Source organism: Heliangelus exortis, chromosome Z (assembly GCF_036169615.1).
Source record: "Heliangelus exortis chromosome Z, bHelExo1.hap1, whole genome shotgun sequence".
NCBI classification, from domain to species: domain Eukaryota; kingdom Metazoa; phylum Chordata; class Aves; order Apodiformes; family Trochilidae; genus Heliangelus; species Heliangelus exortis.
Genome location: NC_092454.1, coordinates 11545676 through 11569996, shown reverse-complemented (window position 1 = coordinate 11569996; position 24321 = coordinate 11545676). Strand labels below are relative to the sequence as shown.

At 40.4% G+C, this 24321-nt stretch overlaps 3 protein-coding genes and 1 long non-coding RNA gene across 6 annotated transcripts in view; 2 read left to right on the top strand and 2 right to left on the bottom strand.

The window, feature by feature from the left end:
* The window catches only part of ZFR (zinc finger RNA binding protein), a 45226-nt gene extending 40028 nt beyond the window's left edge, over positions 1 to 5198 (top strand). For both annotated transcript variants that reach the window (XM_071731938.1, XM_071731937.1), the window contains exons 18-20: positions 1792 to 1903; positions 2008 to 2105; positions 2824 to 5198. In XM_071731938.1, the coding sequence (XP_071588039.1) occupies positions 1792 to 1903; positions 2008 to 2105; positions 2824 to 3003 (390 nt within the window). In that variant the 3' untranslated portion in view covers positions 3004 to 5198. The remainder of the gene's footprint in view (positions 1 to 1791; positions 1904 to 2007; positions 2106 to 2823) is intronic.
* Positions 1 to 24321, bottom strand: part of SUB1 (SUB1 regulator of transcription) — a 257386-nt gene that overhangs the window by 66565 nt on the left and 166500 nt on the right. The gene's annotated exons all lie outside the window — the stretch shown is intronic.
* LOC139789880 (uncharacterized) lies at positions 13077 to 15944 on the bottom strand. Its single transcript, XR_011723281.1, has 2 exons — positions 15758 to 15944; positions 13077 to 13250 (listed from the first exon to the last, which is right to left on the bottom strand). It is a non-coding gene; the product is annotated as an uncharacterized lncRNA (long non-coding RNA).
* MTMR12 (myotubularin related protein 12) overlaps positions 16631 to 24321 on the top strand; it is a 33033-nt gene continuing 25342 nt past the window's right edge. Inside the window, exon 1 of one of the 2 annotated variants that reach the window (XM_071732309.1) lies at positions 16631 to 16903. In XM_071732309.1, coding sequence (XP_071588410.1) covers positions 16634 to 16903 — 270 coding nt within the window. In that variant the 5' untranslated portion in view covers positions 16631 to 16633. The remainder of the gene's footprint in view (positions 16904 to 24321) is intronic. The other variant, XM_071732310.1, reaches the window with a different exon arrangement.

Here is a 24321-nt window from a genome sequence, read left to right as displayed (position 1 = left end):
GTGTGTCAAGCCTAGCTGTGTCTCAGTTCTCTCCAAAAGGGATTCCTGATTTGCTCCTGACAAATGTCCTCACAGCATTGTCAGTGACAGGGATCAATGTGAAAGTCTGTGATGTCAGCTGTTCTGTCCCCCTGGCAAAGTCTTAGTGATTAAAAAAAATGACAGAATGAAAATGATGGTTTTAAATATGTAGTTTCTGCCAGTCACTGGTGGAATTTCAGACTGAAGTAATAGATTTTTCTGCATAGAGAGCTTCTCCTAACTGGTGTGCTACAAGCCTGTTATGAACCAAACAGATGCCAGAGCTTTTCAAAAAGAACCTAAGTAGTTGTGAAAATAGGTCAGGAAGTCTAAATACCAATATTAGTGGCACCCTTATTATGTATCTTAAAAATAAAAGCTAAAATAGAATAATCCTTAAAAATAAAAGCTAAAATAGTATAATTCTGTCAAGTCCTTAAAAGTTTGAACGAATTATTATTCAAGGTTAATTTTTCAAACTTGGAAGCCAAGCCTTTTGTGCACACCGGAGCATCATAACTAACATTTTCCTAGAAATAAGTTGTAGACCTCATTGTATTGCATGAGGATACAAATGACCTAGACTTGAATAAATGGAAAACCATGATCTCTTGGTTTTGGGGGGGTTTTCTGTTGTATTTTGTGCACACTTTGAAACAATTATATTACTGTTGCTAAATCATGAGTGATACAGTGGGAGTACGGAAATAACCATGCTCAAGAATTGAAATCTGTCTCTTAAATGGAGCTACAGTAGAAGAGAATGGGCATCCCTAATGGAGGGTTGTAATCAGAATTGCCTGTAGTTATGTGTACATGTGTAATTCCAAAAAGGCATTAGCTCCTGGAAAGTAAAAGGCAACACTTAAACAGCTGTAAACTTGGTGGGAAGGGGAAGCACCAAAAAATAAACTTAAAAAAGACACTATCAAAAACAAGACAAACGTCTGAGAATTAAGCTTGTGAAAGAGGTAGTATTGAAACATCATTTTGTTGCTAAAAAAGAAAGCTATTCCTTGCTTTTACAGATATTTTAATAGGTTTGTGTTGAAAAAACATTTAACAAGGTAGGCAAAGGAAATATTCACAGAAAACAATATATAAGGTACAGCTAATCATTTAAACCATTTTAACTAGTACCAAATAACACCTAAACTCCAGAAAAATCTCTGTATTGTCAAGATTTTTGTTTAGCTTAACATCTGAGGTAGTTTTAGCTTACATCCAGACGTGCTGTGAACTTCAGTTTTGCTAAATTCAAAAATTAGTAACCACTTAACATTAAAAAATCTTTAAATTTTTAATCATTAAATCTTTAAATTGTCGAATTTTGATTTAGGTTTCCATACTCTTGTAAAAAAAAAAAGTTATTTTTCATAAGCATCCTGTTAACTTCCAGTAGAAGTTACCACACACACTGTGTGCTTCTCTGACCGATTCAGGTGACCCGACAAGTTTCATGCTGTCTCAAAAAATGGCTGGGCAAGATGTCTACCTGCATTTGTGTAGGCAGCCACTGTCTAATTTCTACAAAACTTTTGAACAACTTGTCATGTGCAGAATTGTATCCGTATCAGTACTCAGATCTTCCACCGGCTTTCTTTTTATTCAACTCTATATAATACCTGATTTTTTTTCTTTCACATTCACTGAAAGAGTCCTATTATGATCTTGAAGATTTCAGATTCAAAAGTTCTGTATTGAACAGCAACACCTTTTTTCTTTTTAATAAATCTTTGAAATTGACTGGATTTTTAACTGTTGGTCTAGGCTATGGAGCTGCTTGTGGAGAAAGCAATCAGCAGCGCTACTGGGCCACAGAGTCCTGGGGATGCACTGAGGAGAGTTTTTGAGTGTATATCATCTGGAATCATCCTTAAAGGCAAGTTCCATTTGATCAGTGTCTGTATACTGAACTGCTGTAAAATCTGTACTCTTGGCTGAATTGAGGTAAAGATGTGCTACTAATTAGCCTAACCATTGTAGGTGGTCCTGGCCTTCTGGACCCCTGTGAAAAAGATCCTTTTGATACACTTGCTGTAATGACAGATCAGCAACGAGAGGATATTACTTCAAGTGCACAGGTAATGAAACATAAGCGTGCTCATGCCAGGTTTTTTGGGGGGTTGTTTAATTTGGGGTCTGGTTGTTTGGGTTTTTCTAATGGAGCAGTAATGGTGGACATGAATTTTCCTTTCTCAGAATATAGTTCAGCCTTTCAGGTGATCATTCTGGGGCTAGGAAATAAAAATGTCACAATAGAGGATATTCGTTTTTGCACTCAAATTAATATATTTTCCTGAAAAGTCTGAAGTACTCCCATCTATATATATCTGTAGAGATGCTCACTTTACAGCAGCATGTTACTAAATTTAAAATTACATTGGCATCTAATATTTTTATTAAGAAGTCACTAAGTTTAACTTTTAATATTTATTGTAACTACCTAGCGTATTGAGCATTCATGCTTGCAGCTTAAGAGGTTTCTGTCCCTACCTGTCCATAGGATCATTTTGCTAAAGATTACTGGCACGTAATGGAAATAGTAACAGACCTTGGCTTCCTCAGTGCAAGCCCATCAACTAAAGCACATGTACATTATTTTTACACTAAGATGATGCACTTTGTGCAGAAGCAGCAAACGTGATATACACAATTTATATTGTTGACTTTGAGGAAGAGGGGAAATGAGAGCTGTGGATACTATTATACACTGCTAATGTCCATCATTAATTGTTTGACAAAGTATTCAAAATTGGTATTTGTTTCTAATAGAAATATCTTCTTTCTGCTCTTTTTTAGTTTGCACTGAGACTCCTTGCATTCCGTCAAATTCACAAAGTTTTAGGAATGGATCCATTACCACAGATGAATCAACGCTTCAACATCCATAATAATCGTAAAAGGAGAAGGGACAGTGATGGGGTTGATGGATTTGAAGCTGAAGGAAAAAAAGACAAAAAAGACTACGATAACTTTTAAAAATGTTTGTCCTCAGTGCTAAGATCAAAGGTGATAAAAAGTCCATTTGTTGCCTTGCTTTTACTTCATTCATAATAATGTCTGTTTAAAACATCCAAACCCAACTTGGAAATTAGATTTGGAAGAGAACAACTTTGCTCTTCTGGGAGATTCTGAGTATTTTAATGGATGTACTGTAGCAGACAAATTATGGATGGAAAGACTGCAAATGGAAACTGTTGTCATAAAGAAGTAGTTTTCCCTCATTGTATTTTCTTTAAGTAGGTTGCTAACTTTAGTAACTTTTCTCTTTTTTTGTCTTTTATTAACGAGTGCGTTGTCTTCTTATCTTGACTGTTTTTGATGCATCATTTGTGCTTCTGTTGCTATGTGTATTTTGACTTTTTATTTAGAGGTTTCTCTGTTTGCCTTTGACACTAGTTGTATGAGTTACTTTGTGTTAGGTAGTATAAACTGTACCCTCCCAATTAATATTTTACAGGTTTTTTTTTGGTTTTTTTTTTTTTTTTTTTGTAAAGTGACACTGCAGGATGATGTTTTTTTTCTAAATGGGAAGGGGATACAACACATAATTATCCTGCCATTTGAGTGCTCAGAATTAAATGTTTTTGCCAATATTGTGGCATTTGTCTCCTTAGTGTGATATAACAGTGTAATTAAGACAAATCTGTGTTAATCTAATCAAGTTTGCTGTTAGTTGTGCATTAGCAGTATAAAAGCTAATATATACAGTATGGTCTTGCAACAGTTTAAAGCAGCTACATAATTGATCAAAGTTTTGCATGATGGGGTTTTTTTTAATAGAAGGGCTTTTGAAATTTATCATTTTAGTTTAAATGCATAGGTCTTTGTATGATTGACTTTGTGACATAGCAAGGCCAAAAATAACTTTCTGAATTTCATTTCTCAGCATACAAGCAAAAGCAGGCATTGCCCATTTAGACAAAGTTAGTAATTCTTTTCAATCAACTTGGTCAGTATGATATTAATGCCTATCAGCCCTTAAATTAAATGTTGGTCATATCAGTGCCTGTGAGGTTATTCCTTATAGCTATTCCTGTATAAACTTTCTGTGAGTTTTTCAATAATTCAGATTTTAAAAGTCAAGTATTACTGAAAAAGTGAAGGTTATCAAAGAAAAAAACCCAGAAAATTATTTCATGTGGCCATAGTGTATGCTTATGTCTTTTTCAAAAAGCTAAATATAGCAGTGGTGTAAGTAAAGTTACATCATACTGTTAATGTATGCTCTGGTACACAGGTGTGATTTGTTGTCACAGCACTACAGTGGAATACACAAATAAAAACTAAAATTTATTACATTACTAAAATTCATTATACACTGGAAATTAAAGTTTAATTTTCTTAAATGTGTATTGCTTCATTGCAAATCCATAAAACACAGATTAATGTAGACTAACATTCCAGTAACTATCAATGGCTGTAGGAGAATATCACACATTAAAAAGATCATTTATTAATTTCTGGTACCATCTATTAAATTTTTTTTCTTTTTCAATTTTGAGGTCAAATTTATCTTTGACCTTTTTAATAAGTTAACTCTTGGAGTAGGGGGATATTTCTGTTTGCAACACCTGCTGCTAACAGCATAGGCCTATGGAATAAAAATACAATATTTTAAAAAATAGGGGAAGTCTAAAGACTTGTAGAAAACAATTAAATGCAGTGTTCTTCAAGCATCAGAGTACAGCTTTTGAAGGGATTATTAGTGGTTAGCTAAAACAGAAAGTTTTCTTGTAAGAAAGATTTCTTACCAGGTACAGCATCAGAAATATAAGAAGCAGAAATGCTTTAAAATTACTTTTAAAAGAGGTTACACTAGTTTCTCTTGTCCAGCCTTGATGCATAGCTCCAAGCATATGCTTGTTCTTAGTCTGTTTTTAAGACAGTATCTTGCTGACACAGTGTCTAGTTAGCCATTACTATTTATTTTGAAAGCTACAGGTGCTATTCATGTGGCTAGTTCAACTCCATACCAAAGTTTTATTCCTCATAAAGCAAACTTGTCTAATCAGGCATGTGACCCTAAAATTTTAGATTAAAAAGGTCAAAGATGTGTTTTGGATTTCCTGTATTTTTGTTCTCCGGGCTTTTAATTTTTGACTGCTTTCTGGATCTTTTAAAATCTTGTATACATAAAGTAATTCCACATTAAAATGAAGCTGTGACCATGATTTTTGTGCTGTGTGGTGAAGAGTGAATTTGCAGTTTGTTTCTGGTTTTCCTTCCCATTTTGAAGGGCTACATTAGGTAACTCCTGGCTCTTGTTAATCTAAGAGAAATGGAAAGACAAGGTTTTAAAAAGTACAAAGCCAACTTTTATTTTAAATGTAACACTGTGCACTCAGGAAGACAAACCCAAGACCAAGTAATCAATTTATGATTGATACCCTGTGTTCTGGTAATTCTGGCACTTCACTGATAAGTAGTACTTGCCTTTTTTCATTCAGCAATGCAGTGTGTTAAGTCACAATCCCAGACACCATAGTGTCATTTAGTGATGTCATATACATCCTACACATAAAGAGACATCTACATACACAGCAAGAGCTTCTCCCTCAGTGTTCACTTTTGAGGATCAGTTTGGGAAAATCTGAGCTGTTCTGCTTTGAAGCTTTTTCAGCCTTTGACTTGTCTGCCTGGCTTGCAAAGTGTGTCCTGTCTATAAACAGCATGGTTTCACACAGATTCCTTTATAACGAGTCATTACTGGAAGTTAAAGTCTGTTGGATGTAGTTCATCTACTTCTTGCCCTTTATTTTATAAAGTTCTAGATGGACTGTTAAATTTACAGAGCTATTGAATGTGAAGGGTTTGGCTTCTGGTTTTAGACTTACTTCACCACCCAGAAGTGACTTAATACTTAAAGCTGTATACCTAGCAAATTTCTGAGAGTTGGATCAACATTAAATCTTCATACAGCAGTTTGTAAGCATATTTAACATTCTTCCTTCTGACTCAACATCTGCTGTTAAGTATTCACACAGTGCCAAATTAATTTCCTTATTATTAAGACTTTTTTGGACTACCCAAAGAGATTTTAATAACATAGCATCAATAATAGAGGGGGGCAAAAGGCACAATTTGCAGTCTTGTTTTTTTCCATTTACACTGTTTATTTGCAGAATACAATGGCAGATTCAACAAAATCATGTTTTCCTTCCTTCTGTTTATTTTTTTCTCTGACATCTGCAAGTCAAAGGGTTTTCCAGCCAAAAAGGCTAGCAAATTAAATTCTTCCTGAGAGATTATTGTATAAATTGTCTCAAGAGGTTTTTTTTCCTTCAGCATGGTATTTTACAGACTTTTTAAAATGGAGGAGGTATACTTGGTCTTTTGGGAAGGAAAAAAAATCAAAGGAGTGTCATCCATAGAGTCATCACAGTGGTTTTGATTTACATCCAAATAAAAATCAGACTTCCTTCTGTAAATATCTGTTAATTTCTATTCTCCCATTTTGCTCAACTTTCTCATTTGGATTGTAAAAATATGCATATAAATTCCCTAATACTAAGAGAAGTTTGCTGTTGATTTATTGAACTGCTCTCTGATATTTTACAGTTTACATTTTAAGAATGCTGCCCTAATAATATTTTGCATTTGCCCTAATAATGTTTCCCATTTAACTTAACCTTAATATATCTGCATGAGCAGGGGCCATCATTAAGACCAATTGTCTTTAATGCCTGTGTTTTCTTAAAGAACACTGCAAAGCCAGGGCCATGAATGTTTGTTCTGAACCCAGTGATGCATTTATTGTAGGGTTTTAAAGCCTATCAGACTCTAGATAGGCTCAGCCTAGCTTAAATATCTTCATATATTTTCTACAGCAATCCTATTTTAAGTTGATATCCTAAATCCAAGGGAACATAGAACAGCATCAGGAACTCTCTGGATTTTTTAAATTTCCAGTATTTAAAAATCTAAGAGTGTAGAATGGAATAGCTGAGCAAGAGAAAATAAAAAATAAAAGAAGAGCTCAGCACTTCCCTCTCTACTTTCTCTCTTCGGGGAGCTACAAGGTCACGCCTCAGCCTCCTTATCTCCGAGCAGACAAACCCAGTCCACAGCCACTCCTCCCAGAACATCCCTTCCGGCCCTTTCACCAGCTCTGCTGCCCTCCTCTGGAGGTATCCGAGGACCTTCACATCCTCCCCTTAAGTTCTGCACACAGCACTCAGTGTGAGACCTCATTGGTGCTGAGTAAAGCTGAAAAATCACCTACAGGTGGTCAGGCTGTGTTTGATGCTCCCCATGATGGGGATTTCTCTGTTGGCTCCAGGGCACACTGCTGACTGCTTTTGAGCCTTTTCCAGCCACTCCTCTCCCAGTTTATACTTGTGCCAGAGTTACTCTGCCCCAGGTGCTTGTTAAATTTCATGCTACTGATGATTGTGCAGTGATTCAATCTGTCCAGATCCCTTTGCAAGGTATCTTGTCCCTCAAGAAAGGGATCATCAACAAACTTGGTAATGGTACATTCAACTCCTGCATCCAGATCATTGATAAACCACAGAACAGAACAATGTGTCCATGCCTTTTGCCCTATTTTTTATATGGAAAAAACAGCTTTCTCTGGCCTTAAGTATCAAGAATGCCACCCAACACACTGTCAGTCCAAAATGTACTGGTTTTGATAAGGTAATTTGTTTCAAGTTTATTATAATTTTAGTGGTCTTCTACAGAACAAGAGCCCACACATTTTAGCCTTTTTTCCTTTGCTGGTCTGCATTTTTCCACTGAAAAGAAGTGGTCTTTGAGTGACCTATGACTGAGAAGAGAGAAGAAAGAAAAGAAGGGAAAAAAAAAAAAAAAAAAGGAAAAAATGGTGTCATAAAGAACTGAACTGATTCAATCAGTTCAACTTTGAAGTGAAATGAGGAAGGCTGCTAGATAGCAGTAAATCAATCAACTATAAATTACAAAAATATTGTAGGAAGATGAAGAGAAAGGCTCTGTTTCATGCAGAGAGAAGCCCTAGTCCAGTACATGATTATCACTTGTGAAGCAACTGCAGTGCTTCACAAAAACAGAGAAATAGAAGAGTTCCAGTTGATTGAGGAGGCTGAGACTGAAACGGGTGAGACCACTAGATCTGAGCAGTAATATTAATAAATATTAAATGAAATATCACTGCAAAGGAGCTGGGTGGAAAGGTGGAAGAAAAGAGAAAGATAGGGGGCTGACCTTTCATGCATCTGTCTGTCCTCACAAAGCTATATACCTAGTGAGCCTGTCCTGTGCTTTCTGTTTTCTGTGAATTATGAGAGTGTAGGAGAGTGTGTGAGCACTTCTCCAGACATTTGGAAGTCAAAACGAATGCTGTACAGTCAAAAAAAAAAAAAAAAAAAAAAAAATCAGCAAATCAACATGCTCAGCTAGGCGAATGTTTAAAAGACGCCGTTTGCACAGCAGAGAGCGCTGTGTCATTAGCAGTAGCTTTCATTTGAAGCGCCGAGTTAATTTTCACCTTGCTGTGACAAGCACAAAGCAAAAAGTGTGATGTTTCAATCACTCCAGCGTTCCTCTCTGTTGCCAAAGAATGCGTTTTAGGAGAATTTTAAAGTAATTTCAGTTTCAAATGCAGCAAAGTTGGCTTAGCAGCAAAATCCAATATAAAATCTCTGCTACTGCTCAAGAAGAGAGCAGTGGTTAGAAACACAAGGTGGATTATCTCACCAGTAAAGTAGAGGTAAGTACTTTTGGGAATAAAGAAATCAAACATTTCAGAATAGACACAGGAGAGACAAGAAAGATTCAATTTGTCCAGACTCAGTGGAAGGCTGCAAAGAAGATACGAGCTATCAAAGTTGCCTGAGGTAAGGATTCCTGCTGAGAAAGGTGACCTGAGATAAAGGAAGACTTGATAAAACGTGTGTCAGAAGAACACATGTGGCAAATCATTGAGTACAATAGGAGGGGGACATTTCAGATGCAGTTCTTGTGTGAGGAGATCGTGTGCGCTTTTTTCTTTCTTACATCTGTTTCTTAAAAAAACTTTTTGCAGCTGCTGGGGTGATTTCAGGACAATAGATTCAGGATAAGCATTCCGGATATGGCAGTGGTAAATCATAAACCAAGATTCTGGATGCTTTAACTAATGTCCCCAGCATGTTCTTGAGCATATCCAAAGGCATAAGTCATGCCAATTTATAAGCTATGTGAACAGCTCCTATTACAGGAGTGGCCAGGACTGAAGTGTTTCCCAAGGAGCAGTGAAGCATAGTGAGAAAAAAACAGACCTGTAAGTGAAGAGCTTGGAACAAAGTCCACACAAGTAACTTCCACCGCCTCTCTGTTGGTTTATTTATTCTCCCTGAGAAACAGTCCCTCTACAAATGTCACCCACACACAAGAAAAGACTAGAGTTAAAACTGCTTGTTTCCCTGGAAAAATCTGGACTTCTGAAAGCACATATAAGTGCTGAAAATCCCCAAGACAAATGTTTCCACATACCCATTCGACATTCAGGCTTGCCAAATTCCCATGCAGAAAGCAGCTTAAATATGTTTTAATTCTAGAAAGTTTGGTCAAAAAAATTTCAAAAGGCCTGGAGCTGAAAACCACAGCCATTCTGGAGAAGAATGTTCTAGCAAATCAAAGGTAGTTGCCAACAGGGAAGAATGTGTGGGCTTATGAGATTTCTTTTATAAGATTTGCTGCTTCTACAAAGTTTTCTATTTCAAAGGTTTGTTTGTCTTGACCAAATGAAGGTTTACCTTTCTTAGACAAAGGCCTTTTTGGAGTCAGGGACAAAAGCTGGGAAGCTGGAGCCAGCCTCTAGCTTCATGATTGTGTTTTACCATTAGTTTCTTCTAAAGAGCATGTAGCTTTCCTTAAGGGGTAGGTTGGTGCTTATTTATTAAATTGTCTGAGCTGGATTTTTAGTTAGAGCAGCTGTATGGGAGCTGGGGACACCAGCATCAGCATTTAGCTGGATGACTTCTCTCATTACTGGACATCCATGATTAGTGAGTCACATATGCATTTTTCATTATGAAATCAAAGCCAACAGTATGTCAAGGTCCTTGTAGGCGAACTAAAGCAAGCACATTTTTTACTGCAGTCATGCACTAGATACAATTTTCACTGCTGAAGGAAAGAAAAGACACAAAGCCTCTAGCAAAAGCTTCAAGTCTCTATGTGTATTTCACAAAGAGAAGAGGCCACTGTCTGTGCTTAACACCAAACCTGAACAGTGGAACCTGCCAGTCCTGTACCAGGTGACTCAGATGCTAAAGGGTTCACCCTAGCTTCCCTTCTCCCAGAGCAGGAGTCCCCATGCCCCATAGGAACACTCCTGCAAGGAACAGCTATTTAACTAGACAGACCAGATTCCCAGCTGGTGATGAATAGCTGGAAAACTTCCCTGAGGACTTTCTGTCCTTATTGTGTTTGGAAAAGTTACTCCAGCAGAAAGAAGCAGGGCAGCCCAGTAACTGTAGCAAAGACCACCTGGCAGCTTTTTTCACCGTCCAGATCAGGGACAGCCATCCAAATCTGGGTATTATTAAGGAGAAGTCTCTAGCCTGAAGTTAGCTGCATTCACAGCCTTTTGGAGAATACCAGGAACATGTTCACCACACAACAAAGAAGTCTGTGTGTGCCAATGAGCAAGTACTTGTGTTTACTTTCAAGAGAGCTAAAAAAAGGTGGGAAACTTCCCTAGCTCTTACATTCTTTATTTTTTTTTTTTCTGATACACATGCTTCCTTGTATGAGTAGAGTTATTAGTTACTCACTTCCTCTTCTCTCACTTGTGGCTAAGAAAAGAAGGCGATTTTGCTATTATATGTGAGGTGCTTCACTTCCTCAATTTTCACAGCTCTCAAGGGAATAGTTTGCCATCCTCAAGTCTAAAACACATAATTGCAAGATGCGTCTCTATGACTAAAGTAAACACTCAGGTCCAGGGAATGTTTTCAGCAGTTAATGCCCCCATCCTACTCTTCACTATAGACTTGTTAATTTAATCCTGCACAGTCCCTTTCCAGTTTTCCAGTTTCTAGATTAACACTTGACCAAGAGTTAAAATTTCAGTTTGCTCATTATCTCTGAAAGGCCCTTTACAACAGAAGCATTCAGGGGATGGGCACAAAATTGCAATGGTCTGGCTTGCAGACACCCCCTTGGAGGAACTGCTGTTTGCCATCTGAGTCACAAAAGGGCCACATGGGACCTCCCAGATGGCTTCACTGGAGGAGTAAAATGCATCTCTTAACCACCTTCAGGGAAGAACTGGGCAGGCACATCATGTCCCAGGACTGAGATACATGATGGTTCAGGAATCAGAGCAGGAGATTTCAGCTGAGGAAAGCTGGTACAGAGCTGCTTCCTCTTTACTGGGGGAGATTCACAGAACTCTACCCAAGGAAATTAGCAACACTACAGGCTGGGCACAGAGTGGCTGAGAGCAGCCAGGCAGAAAGGGACCTGGGAGTCTGGATTGACAGGAAGCTGAACATGAGCCAGCAGTGTGCCCAGGTGGCCAAGAAGGCCAATGGCATCCTGGCCTGGATCAGGAACAGCGTGGCCAGCAGGTCCAGGGAAGGGATTCTGCCCCTGGACTCAGTGCTGGTGAGGCCACAGCTTGAGTCCTGTGTCCAGTTCTGGGCCCCTCAGCTCAGGAAGGAGATTGAGGTGCTGGAGCAGGTCCAGAGAAGAGCAAGTAGGCTGTGAAGGGATCCAGCACAAGTCCTGTGAGGAAGGGCTGAGGGAGCTGGGGGTGTTCAGTCTGTAGAAGAGGAGGCTCAGGGGAGACCTCATCACTCTCTACAACTCCCTGAAAGGAGGCTGGAGCCAGGGGGGGGTTGGTCTCTTCTCCTGGGCAGCTCTCAGTAAGACAAGAGGGCATGGGATTAAGCTCTGCCAGGGGAGGTTTAGGTTAGATATTAGGAAAAGATTCTTTACAGAGAGGGTGATCAGGCATTGGAATGGGCTGCCCAGGGAGGTGGTGGATTCTCCATCACTGGAGGTTTTTAAGAAGATACTGAATGTGGCACTCAGTGCCCTGGTCGTGGTAGTAGATCAAGGGTTGGACTTGATGATCTCAGAGGTGCTTTCCAACCCAGATGATTCTATGATACTGCGAAATTAGGTTCTCACAGCAATTAGTAGAAAACTGTGCTTAAAAAAAATGAAATAAACACAGTCAGTAAAGAAAGAATACTGCAACAAAGAGAAAAGATAGAACAACATTACAAATTCTCTAAACATATGCTTAGTGAATGAGAATGAAAACAAACAGTTATATTCCAGAAGTCTAAACATTACCTTGGAGTTCACTGTGAAGGTGACAGACTGTAAAGGATGAAGTCTGAACCAATTTTAGGAATTAACTCCCAAAGAACACCTAAAGTACCAGCAGATGAAAATGTCAGTGTGAACCCAGTGCTGAAATCATCACTGTAGAGCCCTTCTTTAATCTCTACTTTTTTTTTTTTTTTAGAGGTGTATTAACTTGCATAAAGCTAAAATATGTAATTTTTAGTAGGCAATTATGAAACCTTTGTAAAGTAGAGATAGCAGCTCGCTGTTAATAAGCAGATTGATTTGCTGACCTTTCCTCAAAGGACAGTCCTCATTTCCAGCTTTTCATTTGATAGTTTCTAGTAATCTGAGTTCCAGCTTACTTTTAAGCCTTGTACATTTCTTGCATACTGATTTCAGATACTCTAATTTGGTCTCATGCTGTGCAATCTACTAAGCCCTAAACTAAGTTATTTAACTGAACAATACAAACAGGGAATAACAACAGGGAATACCAGCATGCATCGTTGATCTCTGTATACTCAGGGTAAATCCAACACTTCTGGGACACCTCCTACCTTCAGAGCATGCATAGCCATCTGTGAGGCACTGAGAAGTGTCAGACTAATTATGCATATCCCACAGAAATATCAAGACTTCTACACCTAAGGGATATTATTCTGGCAATGCCCAGAAAAGTGTTAAAAGAAAATCTCCAAATTCTACCCAGGTAGCTTTTCTAGATGGAAAAAGAAGATCAGGGAATGTTGACAAATGGTAACTTAGTGGGACTCTCCTTCAGCTGGTACTTCAAAACCTTTATCTGTGCCACCACTGAACCATCTTCAGACCTGTATCCAGTGTGGAGAGCACAGCCACGCAGTCTTGCCAGTGATTTACCACTCTGGGATGGGATCTCTTCACACATCTGTGCCTTTGCAGGTGGTCTGCATCAGGGCAAAGCCTCTCTTAATTTTCTACAAAAAGAGAAAAGAGGGAATAGAAATTCATATGTCAACATACAAGTTTAATCAACACTTGGGTATGACTTTTGACACAGTTCATTACACCTGCCCAGCCCACACTGAAGTGCCCATGATAGACAGTGAGCTTCACCCCTGCCCATCCAAGCAGCTTTGGGGTTCCCCAAGGTGCTGATATATTCAAAGCCTTGGCTCAGAAAATCTAAAATGTGGTATAAAGCTGTGCTCAGCCATCTGTGCCAACTCTGCTCCAGATATTGCCTGGGATCATGCCTTGTCCTGGATACTCTCTTCCCAGAGTCAAGGCAACCCTGACAAGGAGGACTGCCACAAAGGAAAACATGAAATGCAATCTGTTGTAATTAAGAAGGGTCCTGATAAAAAAAATGACGAGAAAGCTGCACACAGCTCCTTTTTGGCTCCCATCCATTAGCTGTTCCTGCTGAGTCTGGGCACAGAATTCAGCCCACAGAATTACTCAAATTAATGGCATGTAAGTTTTTTAAACAAAGAAATCTCTGTTAATGGGAAGAGCAGAGCTAGTTTGTGAATTTAAAGGTAAATACTGTGATTATCATTTTAGAAAGAAAGTGAAATACCAGGATAAAATTGAGTTAGGGAAATGCCATGGGTTTTTCACCTACCACAGACAAACTAGAATTTGACTTGTAAAAAGTTTTATTCTTCTATATTTTCATCTCATTAACATACACATAAAATGAAACAAAGTTAAATTATTTCTAGGGGTGTCCTGAGCACTGGGGCAATCTCTTGAGGCTTTTTCAGGTTTCTGAAAAAGGTTTTTTGGGTAGCCACATTACCTTTAGAGACCATTTTTCCCTGCTGTCTCTAGGGGTAATCTACAGAGATTGGGTGGCTGGGCTGAAGCTGGCTGTTGTGGATGCTCCTCACAGGCCCTAGAGATTTTGAGAGAAGGGGAGAAGACTGTACAGGGGTCTTTTGGGGGGAGGGGGAGAGAGCCAGAGCCCTCAGTGGTCTGTAACCTGTCAGGGTACAGTGTGTTTAGGTTGCAACTGGCTGTTTCAGATGCAGATGTACTTTTCTGAGATCAGCTAACTTGTGTTTGTGACAGCTTAATTTTTCCACTCCAGAAAAGATGAATGCACTGACTAATGAAAGTGTGGATCTGAATTCAGCCCCAGAATTCCAGAAAAAAGACCTCAAATCCTGTACACAATAGGTGCATCCTGGCACTTGCTCCCCAGCTTGGGGAGCAAGCCACAGAAAGGAGCTTTCCCTCTTCATTACCAGGAGCAGGACATGGAGCTATGGGTATTTTGCTGATGCAGAGTAAAAGTTACATTCCAATTTTTGGATGTAGGGCTATTTTTGATGAGTTATTTAAGAATGAATTCCCACGTGCTGTGTGGGAATTAAAGCTCCTTTTGCACTTCCTATTGGAGTTAAGGCTCTGTCCTGCAGTCAAAACATCCTTTTCTCTATGGTACATGCTGCTCCAGTAAGTAGCTGACTTTTACCCCTGTCCAATCTAAACTCCAGGGTGTGATGAGAGGTAATCCTGGTGTTGCCTCTGTAGATTCAAATACCTAAAAAAAAAAAAGATTTTTAAAATATAATGCTATTCTCTTTTTTTTGTGCGTGATTTTAATTCACAAAGAGTGTGAAGGTGCTGTCCCAATTTCCCTCTCCACCCTTCACTTACACCTATGTAATCTCATGGGCTGTACTTTTGACTTATGCAGCTGAGATCAGATGCAGTGTGAAGGAATCATGTGGAAGCAGATGTGCAGTGAAATGTGAGAGCTCCTTCACATTGGATCCCACATCAGAATAGCCTTTGTTAAAGAACTATAAATGAAACCTAATCTCTAAATTTTCTTTTTTTTTTCAGGCAGAAGGCCCAAGAGACTTCTCATCTGTTGAATCTGAGATGGAAAACAGGGAAATTAATTTATTTCTGAATTAAAAGTCACTCCATTTTAGTTTTATAAATGCTGCCTGATGACTCCACTCACCTCTTTTTCTTTTTTTTTAGGTCTCCTCTGTTTGGAGCAGTGTAAAAAAAAGTCAAGTTTTACAACAATAAGGGGGTGGGAGGACAATATGAAAAGTGCTTATCATTAATCACAGAAATCACAGAAATCTCAGAGTTATAGGGGTTGGAAGGGACGTTGAGATCTCATTGAGTCCAACCCCTGTGCCAGAGCAGGACCACCTGGTGTAGGTCACACAGGGACTCATCCAGGTGGGTTTTGAATTTATGTTTGAAGGAGCTATTGATTTTTGTGTCTTGTGGTATAGTGAACTTTGCAAAGTATGTTCTGCTTTTGTAAAAATATTTCCACAAAGTCTACTCAGTACACGACGTGTCCCCTGGGTTACCATTTGTCATTTAAATTGCTGGGTAGTCTTGCTGCACTGCCACAAGCAGTTCGCAGTATTTGCATTGTTCTGTATCCACATAAAAGTTAAGCTTCTATAAGTAACCTAGATACCTGGTAAACCTGGTGTTTATTTACAGGTCCGATTACACAATCTCCGAAGATGACATTCCAGGAAGTCCAGAGCTCTAACACTGCAACAGATGCTGGGCAAAGGACTGTGAGGTACACGAGCAAGTCCGGTTTTAGGGGCTTTAGAGGACGATTTTACGGAGAGCTCACTTTCTGTCATTTTCCTTGCCCTTCCGCAGCATCTCAGTGCTTAGTTTGTATTTTCCCGGCCCGTGCAAGGAGGGAGCAGTGCCGTGATTTAGACGTGGTGACACCTCGAGCGCGGAGCAGCAGGAGCGGGCGGCCACTGCACTGCTGCTGCAAAACCAGACGTGAAATTAAAAAACAACTCAGCGGGAACCAAGAGCCGAGCTCCAGCCGGCACAGGAAGGGCCGTGCAGGGCAGGCCCCGCTCCCGCACCGCAAGGAGCGGCCAAAACCCCCCGGGAAAGAAAGGCCCGAGGTGTGGCTGCACCCCCACCGCCCGCTGCCCCCCTGCGCGGGCAGGGAGCGCAGATCAGCGGGTGCTCAGCAGCAGAGGCGCTTCCACCACCACTCCCGAAGCTGTGGGGCACCGCTCCCACCCTTGAGGAGGCCGCTCCGAATCCCGAACCCCGAAGCCCTAAGTCCGGGCGCCGAACCAAACCCCAGGCCTGGCCAGGGCGGCTCCGGCTCCACCGGCTGAGCGCGGGGAACAGCGCCCCCTGGCGGCCGGGCAGCGCCCCGACAGGCCCGCTCCTCCTCTTGCCCCAGCCCCTCCTCCTACGGGTACGGCCCAATAGAAGGCGAGCGATCTTATGACTGACAGGGTCCGTGTCCAATGAGACGGGAGTAGAGGGGAGGTGGTGCGCTAGAAATGGCCTCCGGCGCGGCAGGGCGGGATGAAGAGATCGAGGGGCGGACATGGGCGGGGTCATTTGCATGTTCCGGCTCCTGCTGACCGCGCTGCCGTCGCCGCAGCAGCAGCGGTCGCTGCCGTTTCCTCCTCCTCCTCCTCCTCCGCCGCGGGCTTTCTCCTGCAGCAGCGGCTTTGAGGAGGGGCCCGGTGAAGCTACGCCTTCGCCGGTCGGTGCCTCCTCAGGCTCCAGCGGCAGACGGGAAGCGATCGAAGCCATGTTGGGCAGCGGGGCCAGGGCGGCCAAGCCCTCCTTCGTCTCCTACATCAGCCCGGAGGTGCGAGGCGATCGCGGCCGCTCTGTGAGAGGGGGCGAGGGTGGCAGCCCCCTGAGGGGCGGCCGGGGGCCGCACGGAGAGAAGGGGATGCGGGCGATGTGGAGAGGCGGGCGGAGGGGTTGTTAGTCTGCCGCAGCCCCGACGGGGAGCCCTCGGGTGCGGGGGTCTCCTCAGGGTCGCGGGGAGCCCGGTGCGAGCGGCTGGGATGGGTGCGGGGAGGATCTGCGCGGGCTTCTCCCGTGCTGCCGCTCCCTTCGTGGAATGTCACAGCGGGGCTTTTCCGCGGGGAGTCGTGAAGAGCTTCGGGAAGGCGCCCGTGGGACGGGGAGAGCGTGTGGCTGGAGCAGGGCTGGTGCCGAGGCTGCTGGGGGGGTGTCTGTCTTAGGGGTGGGTGCTGTGTCTGGGTGCCTCGAAGGTGCTTGCGGGAGAAGGAGAGGGAAGGATCTTGGCTTGCAGCTTCTCGAGAAAGTTTAAAGCATGTATTTGACTGGTCAGTTTTAAGCTGATTATCTTGCTGGTAGGTCATTTGGGTGTAAGTAGTGAGCAAATGTCAGGCTGTGGTTGTGGCTGCTTAGCTGGGACTGTCCGAGCCTTTTTTTTTTTTATTTATTTATGTCGATTACCATCGCTTCACTCCCAATGTGTGCCGTTTCTTTGCTAGCTCCTTGATTTCTGTCCTGTTTCTGGAAAGTCCTAGATCTCTTTCCTTAACAGCTGGGTGATGAACTCTTGGCTCTGCATATCTCTCACATTATTGTTCTTTTTACCTTCTCACTTATTTATTGAAACTTAGGTTGGCGGTTTGGCTCTAGTGGCTTTAGACTCAATTACCAAGGTTATGTTGATAGCAGACTGTATTACATCAGTCTTGTTATTAAGTTTTCTTTTATTCTTATTCCTGGTAAACAGCTGTTTACTAGGAAGATCAGTCTACACTTGTGGGGGTGGGTTTTTTCTCTCCATCGTTTCCGGTGTTCTTAATTCTTCAATTCTCTCAAGAGCTCAAGGGACTTTTTTTTCATGAGCATAGAATTTGTCACTGATACGACCTTGGATAATCTGCTCGTTTTATTTTTCACTGGATTCGAAATAGCAGTGAAGAGTTATTACTACTTTAGTCAGCTGTGCTGTTTAAAACTTAAGTCCTTAGTTTGTGGTGGCAACTCTATATGTTGTTCAGACCTAGTGACTCCTAGCTTCATCGGTTTACTTTAAAAGCTTTCCCTTTTCCCTGTGTTTCCCAGTGAAAATGTATGTAAATGACAGGTACAGATATTCCTGGAGTCAGCAAATCTGTGTGAAGTCAGTTTTTCTCCTTAGGAAGTACATTGTCCAAATATACAAAAAATTTAAAGAAAATTTAAAAATTAGTGAAGGTAAGACCTTTACTGCTTCAACTTACTGAAAGTCACTTCACTGTTTAAACAAGGATGCTGGATGGTTAAAGATGGCTGGAAAAAATATCCTGTGAGAAAATGTGCAAGTCAAATATATGTAGTGCAGTGAGATACCAAACAATAAAGAGTACTTCTACTTGGTTATAACTACAGTAATGTAAATTTTAATAACTTATGCTGATTGCTGCAAGAAAAATACCAAAGGTATTCAATACTGGAAGATTAAGATCTTGATGAAATATCTCTGATACAGCAGAGCTTGCACTCATTCACTTTTATTTCTTCATGCTGCTTTTTACTGTGTCCATGATGCACTTAAAATTAAGAATTTCATGGCCTTTTGCAGCAGAATCTTTGAAATTATGTTTATATTTATATTTATAAAGTGTCTATCACCATATTGATAAACATTCTTTGGAACCACTCTGACAGCAGAGATAAGAATAGGAGTCAGCCTCTTAGTACCTCAGCACTTCTGTTTCCAACCAATTTAGAAAAAAAAAAAACCCAAACCACAAGACTGCTGCCAGCCTGCCTGGCTGGTGTCTAATACTGCTCCTTCATCAGGGTTGGAGGGAGACCTATTGTCTCTGTTTTGAAATTGGTGTCTCTTTCTCAGATTCAAAAGCTCAGTGAAACTGACATCAGATTCCAGTAGCAAAAAAAAAAAAAAAAAAAAAAAAAAAAAAGTTTTAACTCTTGGCTGTGTGGTATTGCTCTCTTTAACTGGCTTAATAGAGTGGAAGCTGAAGAATTCAGTGGCTTTTTGAGGATTAAAAATAAAGTTTTAGATATGTGATGAAACCCAGGAGGCTAATTGGGAATCTGGAAAAAAAAAAAAAAGACATGTTGATTAGATATCCTAAAATAAGCAGAAGCATGCATGTATCAAGGAACTGTAAAAAAATGTGAGAAAAAACTTTCTGAACACAAATTTCCTGTACCTCTTAACTTTCATGTAGTTGAGTTTTAAAATTGCATCTGGAATGACAGATCAGTGGAAATGCTTCAGTCCCTCTTATGCAGAAGGTAGTTTGGTCATCTCTGAACTTTACCTTCATCAAGGTGGTGTAAATGCCACACTGGGGCAGACTAATATCCTTTGTCTTTGAGTAGCAGATGCTTGGGGAAGATTATGGGTGACAGGTATGTTTAGTATCATACTTACTCTGGTAGACCTGTCTGAGAGTGGAAGGTAGCAATGCAGGGATGGAGGGAGCTTTGAGGTTTCCTCTCTGTAGCATTTGAGTTAATGATGGACTTGCTTGTGAACTATGGAGCCTTGCCTTGAATCTATTTATGTCTGATTTGAAACAAAGTTTTGTCAACCCCTATGCAATGCAAAGAAAATAAAGTCTTACGCTGTAGTCTTTGCTTTAGACCTCCAGATTAATTTGGCTTGTCCCTGTTTGCCTGTAAAGTTATTTGAGACCTAAAGCTGCTGCTTGGAGCTTGGTGGAGAGCCACAATAAGACACAACAGGCAGAGCAGAGTTTTTTTATTGCCCCCAGTTTGTCTAGTCTATCCTCAAATACCTGAAGGACACACTAGATATGTTCAGAAAAATAAGTTAGATTTAAAATGCTTTTGGGGTTTCTTTAAGAAAAGAAATAATATGAATAATATGAAAAGAAACAGGAACTATATTCGTGTTAATATAAGGCAAGACAGAAGTAAGGCGTGGACAGAAAATGGTGATTATTAAAAGAATAGAAGTGATTTCTGCTGTGAAACCCCAAAAATGTCTGTAAAAGCAGCCTTTTTGACATCCAACTAAATACAGCCTAGTAATGCTTTGCTGTATGGAACCACAGATCAATCAATGGTCTGTTGAGAATGAGAATGTAGGATGTTGATATTAGTGACACACTTCCCCTCAGGACCGACTTGGCTACCCTGCAGGAAGTGGGGTGAATACTAGGGTATGAAAGTCAATGTTTTGATATGTCTGATCATAGACTAGGAATATTTGTCTGTGGAGACATGGAAACAAGAACCAGTAGATTACCTCATGATTTCTAACTCTTAGAACTGAAAGCATTTACAAGGCTAACAACCTGGATTGTTTTTCTTCAAATCTCAGTTTGTGTAAAAGTTTGGTTGTTAAACTTGAAGCTTAACATTACTTTTTGACCACATGTTCTTAAAATGTAAATTCTTGTTAATTCCTATAGGATCTTTGGTCTTGTATTAGCCCTTAAACTTTAAAAGATTTTTTTTTCTGCTTTGTGCAGCTTATTTGTGAAATCTGTAGAACACCTCAGGCTGCTCAGCTGTGAACTTTATACCTTTTGAACTATATCTCAAATTGTGAATTGCTATTAGCTCATAACCACTACAGATTTTTGTTGCTTGTAGATCTTGGTACAATGTTATGTGTTCTGCAGTGATAACTTTTAAAAGAGTATGGTGCTCCTTCTGAATTGGAGTGATGGAATTTAAGAGTGGCATTAAGGAATAGAAGTTAACTGAAGCAGACAGCTGGGCTCTGGGCTGACGTGGAGGAAGGCAGGCATTGAAGTCAGAAGAGATGGACAGAACAATGTAAGGAAAGAGGAAAGGATAAAAGATGAAACAGGCATGGAAAACACGAGCTATGATTTTGGATAATGAAGCTGTCTGTGGAAGGAAGGAAAACAAGCAGTCAGATTATTTTCAGCAGTGTTGTTAAAGTGTGGTAGGCCCTTTGGACTCATGGCTTACAGCACAGAATTAGGCTTGTCTGACCAAGAAATAGTCTTTCAGAAAATACTAAGTATGTGTTTTGGTTTGTTGCTGAACACAAAGTATATGCTAAGCATATGCACAGGTATTTCCTCTTTTGCATGAAATTTCAGTGGAACTGCTAGACAAAAGTTGGTTTTATTTTACTTGGGAATACTGTATTTACCTGTTGGAGCACCACAACTAGCCTGCAAATATTTCAGTGTACAGTTTGAGTTTTAAAATCATCCCTCATACCTCTGTTAGTTTTTTGGGGAAGTATAATAAAGAAAATGTTCACTGCATGCTTCACCATTATGTAGAACTTTTCTGTGGAGAGATTACTTGTGGAAAACTATATAGTAACATTAGAATATGCTGTGTTCTCACAGCACCACTGTTTGCTGTCAGCCTTGAAAGGATAGGTTTCAGCCAGTGCTCTTGAAACCCTGGAAGTGATAACTTGAATCTAATAAAGAATCTTTTTCCCATATGTTTACCAAAAGAAATATATTTCTATTGCTGGAGTTACCTCTTGCACAAATACCTGGCTATAGATAAATGGAAACATCAGTGTCAGATAAAGAGGGATCAGAGCTTAGAGCATACCTTTTGCTGTGGAAGACTATGCACGGGCCCCGCTGAGTGGTGAGCAACATCCAGAATCAGTGAGCCTTTACAATTTTGCAATAGTGATTTATTTATTTTTTCCCAAATATGCAATTTCTCTTACATAATCAGAGTAATCTGAATCATAGTATGCAGGGACTGTTCTCCACTTTTTTTCCTCCACAATTGCTTGCCTCACTGCAGTGGGAGGTGAGGAATTGTTCTCAGTTGTGAACCATCTCCTGCCCTAACCCTTAGGATCCTCTTACTGCAAAATCACTACTTGATCTTGCTGGCTTAACTTGATATTGCCTCACATGTGGTGGTTCTGTTATGCTTCAGCATTTGGGAAAGAGATGTTTCTCAAACAAGCTTTTAGGAATATAGGAATATACTTTAGCCCCTTGAAATATATTTTTGGAGGAGAGCTGAATGTAGACCCTGGGTATGAAAGACTGTGTGGCTTTTCCCAATGTTCAGGTAAAAACCAAGAGGGGTAGAAAGAGAGATGAGCCTTTCTTAGAGATAACCAGTTTCTGTATTGTGTCCCCCTGTGCTGAAGCAGAAGCAGCATGGTGTCTCCTTTCTCTGATTCATGGTTTCATAACGCTATTATTTGAAGTCAGTTTGAACTAAGGAGAGATGATGCATTATGAGTTAGGATGGTATAGCATGTCAGCCTGCAGGTTTGGTATGGTTTGGTACTCTGTACTCTTGCAATTGATGATTTTGGGGTGCTGCTTTGTTGCCTACTGTTGTTTGATAGCCTGGGAGAAGGAATGTAGCACAAGGTAAGTTCACAGATGGGAAGTATCTCTGAATAAGAAATTTCTAAAAACCCTCTTTGTTCTGATAATTTCTGAGGCAATTGAAAGTTAATTTCCCTCACTGACCTATGAGTATCTGCTTTCAGCTACTGCTGGTAGTTGTTGTTCCTGGGTTGTTTCTTGAGTCAAGATGCTGCTTGGGGCATTCACAATGAGGAAGCTACAGATGAAGAAGTATCTTATCTAGGGATGTGTGTGGCTTTCAGTGGTGATAAATGGAAAGTGCTTGCATGCTTAACTTCAGCAAATGGTCAGAGGTGAAGTTTCCTGGGGTCTGAGTGGATTTAGTAGCTTGTGGAAATGGAGAAATCTGCTTTTGCTGCTTCCCTTTCTTTTGTTTCTGTGCTGATCTGACCTGTTGGCGAGACAACTGCTAACAATAAGCAGTAACAACAAAAACAACTGTAGCACAACTACAGACTTTGCAGCTGATCTTACAAATCCAATTGCTTCACATGTAGTTAGCCAAACCCAGAGATAAAGGGAGTGGGTGTGTGAGTATAAACTGTTTGACTGATTAAAGGGATGTTGAGGAACTTGCATTTTAGGGTCAGCATGTTCTTGACTTGCCCCGGAACTGGAATCTATTAGAAAAATAAAGTTGAAACAGAGAAGAGATACTTACTAAACTTATGGGTTCCTGCACAACTTGCGGTGACTTGCAGTGAGTTAACAGCTTTGCGAAGAAAAAGGTATTTGTCGTCTTTCTTAAAAGAGTAAATACAAAATGTGGCATTAGTAGACTTTAATGTTTTAGTATTCTCCCTTGGAAATTTAGCACAGCAGCATGGATTCTTCAACAATGTTTGTGGCTTGCATTCTGGCTGTCCCTAGTTTGCATGAATGAGAACTGTCTTTACAGTCTTCACAGGAATATGAATGTTGACTTTCAAACAGAACTCTTCTGGAGGCTCGACTCTCAGAAGTTGTTTACCTTATAGGATTTCTACCTATAGTAAGCACCTTGATGTGGATTTTTGTCAACAAAGAGTGAAACTGGACTTCAAAAGCCAGTATTGGTGCTTGACTGAGGTCTCTCTTATGCTGTGATGCCACTGAATTCAAATTCCAAATCCTATAACAATTTTAATATGTATCCACAGCAGACCACTTGTTCTAAATTATTTGCCTTATTTTATAACGTAGTTATAAAAGCTACGTTGCATTTTAATAAATAGATGTAAACTCCAGTAAGTTATTTGGGGTAAAATGTTTTTTCCTCAGGTGTTCTGGCAACAGTAGCATAAACTGGTACTCCAAACAACAAGGATGAACATTGAAGCAGTGTGTATACATAAGCACTAATGATTACATGCCTTGGGACAACTCCCAAACTAGCTGGGAAAACACCTAGTTAGTGCTCTGCTTTACTGTTGTGTAGCAATGACTGTTGGTATAGTTTGTGAGCGAAATGTGTTTAGTTGCACATGAATAATGATAGTAAAAAGCATAACTATAGAGGCACTAGTAAAACCCTCACTAGTTGTGAGGAGCTCATTGGGATGTATAGCGAAGTTTGCATAGTAACTGACTTAGCTGACAAACGTTAACTTTGATTAAAATTTGTGTGGAACATCCAGACTTAGACGTCAAAGGCAGCAAATTGTGGTTTGTTTAATGCATTAGCTGCTAGCTGTGGTTGCAGACTTGTCTTCGTACCACCACCACTTTCATTTTATAACCTTTGCGTCTTTTCAACCTGTCTTTAACATCTCTGTTCTCATGACATGGTTTCCTGGTGGTTTTAGTTTTTCTGTGTAGCCTTCAAGCTTTGTTTTGGATCTTCCAAGTGCTGAGCGGCCAAGGGGATTTTTTTTTTTTTTTTTTTTGCTCTCAGGGCTTTTTATTTCTCTGTATTTAATCCATCAAAACTCTTATTGCT